Here is a 6,356-nt window from a genome sequence, read left to right as displayed (position 1 = left end):
AATTATTTAGGATAACTAATGTCATTATAAAAGTAGAGGATCAAACGATGTCAAATTAAAATATAAATATTAAATCTCAAATGTGAGCAGAATAGAGAGATAAAAACTATAATTTTATCATTATCTTATAATGTCGGGAAAAAAAGGTCGTATCATTAGTTAACCCAAATAATTAGCACCCTTAATATTTTTAGTAGTTGATGTGAATATTTTTAATAACATTTATTCCGATTCATTATGTAAAAGTAATTTTTTTATAGAATAGTATTTTTTAAAAAAATTAAAAAATTAATTAGAATAGTTAAAAAATATGTTAATTATTTCGACTACCTAATATCATTGTAAAAATAGACAATCAAATTATGCCAAATTTAATTATAAAGATTAAATCTTACTTTAAAAAATTAAATCTTAAACGTAACCATAATAGAAGAACCAAAACTGAAAATTTACGATTATAGTTATAAATTTATCAACTGTAGGTAAAAGTATTATTGAGGTCATTGTATTAGATGTCAGATTGCATTTTATTCTCTAGCTATACTAAAAAATAGATAAATTAGTCTCTATATGTTAAATCAACTAACAAATTAATTTTTTTAAATATTCTTCCGTTCTTGCTATTAAAATTTCGAAGAATTAATTTATTCACCTCACACCCTAATCAACTCAGTTAACTTTTCTTTGTACTATAATAATTATAACACTATGGTCAATCACACCTAACCATCAATATGATAACTTTCACTATAACTTTCACCAAAAATTGCTTATTATAACACCCCTAACCCATGTTCGTCACCGGAATAGGATTATGGAGCATTACTAGACCTATCGGACAATTTACAATTAATATACAAATAATTATCAAATATAATATAAAATAATCTTAAAGTCCCTTAGATAAACCCTCAAGGTCCATAATACGAGTTAAGAATGACTCGGGACTAATTCGGAAACTCGGAGATTTTTTTTTTTGCGAACTCAATATAACTTCTTTATAAATATCTAGCATTCCCTGTAATTTAAACTGCAACCAATTTACAATCAATATGGAAACCAACACATTTTCACATTTAAACATATTTAAATCATGCCTAAAACATTTACTTATCAAATTGATCAACAACATCCATAATACTATATAAAAGTTAACTAATAAACTTCGTTCATTTTATTTCAATTTTAGTACCAAATTAACTCAAAAGTATGTCAATTTAACTTACTATAACCATCAATTCATCTTAGGTTCAAATATGCATTTTCTCAACACTTAAACAACCAATTCATATGGTCAAATACACACCAACCTTTAAAAGCCAAATCTCATGGCTAATATCATAACTCAAAACATACCAAAATAACACTAGCCTGTACATCTCATATATCATATATATACAATTCAAAAGTACCAACTTAGATGTTCGATAGCGCGATGATGTTCCCGACGACTTTTGAATCCGAGCTAGCCTTGATTCTCTATAAAACATAAGAAAATAACACGAAGTAAGCTTCATAGCTTAGTAAGTTCGTAAATGAATAATTCAATACATCAAATACATACAATTCAACTAATTGTACATAACATCACCATATATACAATTACAACAAACCTTTCTCAATGTCTTAAAACATGATCAAATACCATTTCATTATCTTTCTCTATTAAATACTCGAATAGGTTCTGTACGTACCTGTATCATCTCGTACTAACCTCTTACTCAATCATCTCAATGATATTTATAATTCAATTCAACTAGGTCGAATTCAAATAAATCTCAAACACATAAACATTTAACTAACTCATATAATTGCAAATTATCACATTAAGTGCTAAACTTACCTTAATATTGCATGAACATATAACTTCACACATACCTGAATCATTCAACTCAAATTCACATTCGAAATAGTTAAGATCATACGAAAATCATATAAAACTCGTACAATACCATATCTTGGATATGGTCTTATATGTTAACACATATCAATTCCACTGTCCCAGACATGGTCTTACACGTTTTCTTACTTCGATGCCAATATCCCAGACATGGTCTTACGCGAAATCACACCTCGAAAGTCCTAATATCATGACATCAATATCCAATACATTTACTAAGGTTCATTCGGAGCTTTCGACTTCGTAATTAAATCAATTCATGCACAAAACCAGTAATCCAAAGCTCAAATCAATTCGGTGATATATATCCATATACGAATCAAATTTGTCAATGTATATATATACAAATCAAATTTGGTAATGTATAACCATATATAAATTAATTCAGCAATGTATATCCATATACAAATCAAATTCGGCAATGTATAACCATAAACAAATCAATTCAAATGAAGACATGAATAGCAAATAAAGATAATTTTGAAGGGACAGAGGTACGACAACAACACATTTGACTGTTGTTGTATAGGTTATAATCATATATCGAATGGTGAAAGTTGGATTAGGGGCATAATAAGACCGACTGGCACCCTTAATCCATATGATAATGGAAGCATCCATGTTTAATCAGATATCCTGATTCTGCTTAGGAAGTTCATAGACGGAATTCAAACTTTGGGTTTTTTTTTTTTGAGATCATGAAGTTAAGAAAGGGAAGACGAGGATAGGACATGAAACGAGTGGGTGCTTGAGGCAAGAAAGGAAAGCATTGATTGAGATTGAGATAGATAGATGGGGCTCAAAAACTAAGGGCCAGTTCTTCATTGCTTTTGAAAAGTGTTGTGGAAAAGTACTTTTGAAAAATGCTTTTTTAAAATTTGAGTGTTTGATATTGCTGTCAAAAAGTGCTTTTGAGAAATAAAATATCCATTTTAGACATGATATTATAAAGTAACAAATATGTATTTAAATAATGTTCAAATTAGTTAATATTATGATATTTTAGCAAAATTATAAAAATAATTTATTATAACTTATTGTTAATATTTTAATATATAATATTAATTTTAAATTTTTCTAAGTAATTAATATTAATTATTTATTAAATTTAATTAGAATATATAAACTATATTTAAATATTTAAATATAATAATTAAATATTTGTAATTAGATATTGACACAATTGTATTATTTTAAAAATTATTTTTTATTTTTAATTAATGCTTTTAACACATTTGTATTATTTTATTTTAAAATGTATTTTAATATATAACTCTTATTAGATATTAAGATAACATAGAAAATATAAACCTAACAAATTAAAATATTACATATATTTAGATTAAAGATTTAAAAAGGGATAATATTTATATATCAAATATAAATACTAAAAGTTTTGGGAGAAAAAAAAGGCTAAAAATGTAAATAGAAGCCAAAAGCACTTTTCACAGGTAGAAAAGTTAAAATTTTTAATTTATCCATCAGCCAAAAAGTATTTTTTTTAAGTTAAAAATTTTTCTGAAATAATGTCTAATCTTTATTATTTTTCAGAAAAAAATACTTTTACATGCAAAAACTCATCTAGTAATAAATAACACAGCCTAAACAGACCAGCTCTTCTTGGGTCCTTAAAACAGGAGTTTTTGTTTGGGCATTTCAATCTTACATATATTTTTTAAAAGATGATGGAAAGGAAAAAGAAATAAACTTAGAAATTAAAGAAGTTACAATCTTTATAGCTGCTATTATAACAGTAAATTTATTTGAAAATGATAAATTTAGTTACAACCACCTTGAGCAACATCATCCACAAAAGCTTTAAGCTTCATATCCATGGAGCCGCCTTCCATGGAGGCTTCCCTGGCTAACCCTTTCCATTTCTCTACATTTTTCTTCACTTCCATCCCTTTCTCATCATCCCCCATCACCAAATCCAAGCACCTAACGATCTCATCACGTTCCAGCATCCCTTCTTCATTAGCACTCACTCTCACTCCATTCCCCCACACATCTTCAATCAGCTTCGCATTAGTCCCTTGATCCGTCCATTGAGGGAAAGCCACCACCGGTACACCGGCCACCATGCTCTCCAACGTCGAGTTCCACCCACAATGCGTCACGAAGCAACCCAACGACGGATGAGACAATACTTCCACTTGCGAACACCATGGAACCACCATCCCAACCTGTTCCAATTCTTCCCTGCAAGTCAGTTTATCTTCTTCTTTCTCTTCTTCGCCTCCATCTTTCCGGTTCCTCACCACCCATAAAAAAGGTCGCCGGCTGGATATTAAAGCTCGAGCGATTTCCTCCACTTGTTGCTTCGTTAACACCGTAATGCTCCCGAAGGAAACGTAAACGACAGCCGATTTTGGTTTGGAGTCTAACCATTGGAGGTAATCTTTTGAATCGGGTTGAAAAAGATCGGTTCTCAAGGAATTATCCAAGGAGTCACTTGAGTTCAAGAAAGAAGATGGGATTAAAGGTCCGATGCCGATCATGTTGAAATTTTCAATGGCGTTTAATGCTTCTTGTTCCAAAGCATCGAAGGTGTTAACAAGGATTTTGGGGTTGGATTCATCAGCGAGGATGTCCATTTGTTCTTGGATCAACGACGGTCCCCAACGGTAAACGTTTGAAGCGGTTACGAACGACGGAAGGTCGCGGGTAGCGAGTAGCGGCAGACCTGGTAATTTTATTGAACGCTTGGGGTTTGTTTCATCAGCTTGAGCTTTAATGGTGGATTCGTATCCGTTGAAGTAAAAATAATAGATGTCAAAAACGGTGGCGGGTTGAATCCAAAGTAAAGTTGTCGGGATGTGATGTTTACGCGCCACCTCCGTGGCCCAATGGTTGAACAGGCTGTAGACAATGCAAGTGACGGGTTTGCCTTCGTTTTCACTGCTTGTTAAAAACTCGGAGATAGCTTCTTTGCCTCGTCGCCTCAATTCAGATAGGTAATGGTCGATGTCATCGCGGAGTTGAAAACCGTCGTCGTAGCCATCGGAAAAGGGTAAAAACGTTAGGCCTTGAGCAGTGGGGACTTTGGTCATGCGGCTGCGAGCGGAGATGCAGGTGATGAAAGTTACACGTACGCCAACACGTATAAGATGCTTGGCAAATTGTAAGGTTGGGTTTATGTGGCCTTGTGCAGGGGAGGCCACTAGGAGGAAATGAGGCTGTGACATGGTGGTGATGGCGGCTCGTAGGTAGTTCACTTGGTCTTTCTCTACGAACGTCGGATTTGGAGTAACTAAGAAAGGAAATCAAAGCGTTTTTGTAAGTGATGGGAGGCACTGAAAAAAGGTGACGTTTGGGCTGACGAAGTTGAAGATCCTTGAAATCCTTTCGGATTTTGTGTGGACAAACTTTCATCACGTTGTCACACTCAAGATAAATTAATTTTTTTAAAATTATCCATTTTTATTATTAATAACAAAGTTAAAAAATTTATTTGTGACAAATTAAAAGCCGAATATATATATTATAATATACCCAATACTTAAAGAAAACAATGTAACGTAAAGTTTGAAAATTATAATAGGAAAGGATGAAGTTAGAATAATTTTTTAGGGATCGAATGAAATTTTAATTTTTTGTAGTCAATATCTTCATATTGTATTAAGGATAATTTGTTTTAGATTAAATTATGATTATGGTCTCTCTACTATGTTTAAATATAAAATTTAATATCTATTCTTTAATTTTATATAATTTGGTTCCTCTACATAATAATATTAGTTAGTTGAAATAGTTGTTACCTTTAATTATTCTGGTCAAAATGTTGAGGTCAATTTTTCCTAAAAAATACCCATTCGAACTTTATGGAGAAATATATATATTGTATTGAAAGGTGTTTTTATGAGATATTCATGTAATCATTCTAATCGATATAGTTAAAAATGTTAATTATTTAGGATAACTGATGTCATTATAAAAGTAGATAATCAAACTATGTCAAATTAAAATATAAATATTAAATCTCAAATGCGAGCATAATAGAGAGATAAAAATTACAATTTTATCATTATCCTATAATGACTGGAAAAAAGGTCGTATCATTAGTTAGCCCAAATAATTAGCACCCTTAATATTTTTAGTAGTTGATGTGAATATTTTTAATAACATTTATTCTGATTCATTATGTAAAAGCTATTTTTTATAGAATAATATTTTTATAAAAAATAAAAAAATTAATTAGAATAGTTAAAAGCATGTTAATTATTTCAACTACCTGATATCATTTTGTAAAAATAGACAATCAAATTATGCGAAATTTAATTATAAAGATTAAATCTTACTTTAAAAAATTAAATCTTAAATGTAACCGTAATAGAAGGACCAAAACTTAAAATTTACAATTATAGTTATAAATTTTATTCTCTTTACTAAAAAATGGATAAATTAATCTTAATTTAAAAAATATTCTTCCATTCTTACTATTAAAATTTTGAAA

The 6,356-nt window shown here is 30.2% G+C and overlaps 1 protein-coding gene across 1 annotated transcript; it reads right to left on the bottom strand.

Annotated features, from left to right (window-relative positions):
* Positions 1–3,510: 3,510 nt before the first annotated feature.
* LOC107934471 (UDP-glycosyltransferase 75C1) lies at positions 3,511–5,494 on the bottom strand. The gene has a single exon (XM_016866901.2). It carries the CDS (start codon positions 5,086–5,088, stop codon positions 3,679–3,681), a length of 1,410 nt encoding a protein of 469 aa, XP_016722390.2. The 5' UTR covers positions 5,089–5,494; the 3' UTR covers positions 3,511–3,678.
* Positions 5,495–6,356: the final 862 nt, after the last annotated feature.

The sequence above is a fragment of the Gossypium hirsutum genome, chromosome D02, assembly GCF_007990345.1.
Source record: "Gossypium hirsutum isolate 1008001.06 chromosome D02, Gossypium_hirsutum_v2.1, whole genome shotgun sequence".
Classification (NCBI taxonomy): domain Eukaryota; kingdom Viridiplantae; phylum Streptophyta; class Magnoliopsida; order Malvales; family Malvaceae; genus Gossypium; species Gossypium hirsutum.
Note: the sequence above shows the minus strand (reverse complement) of the source record. Positions and strands in the feature narration are given on the sequence as shown.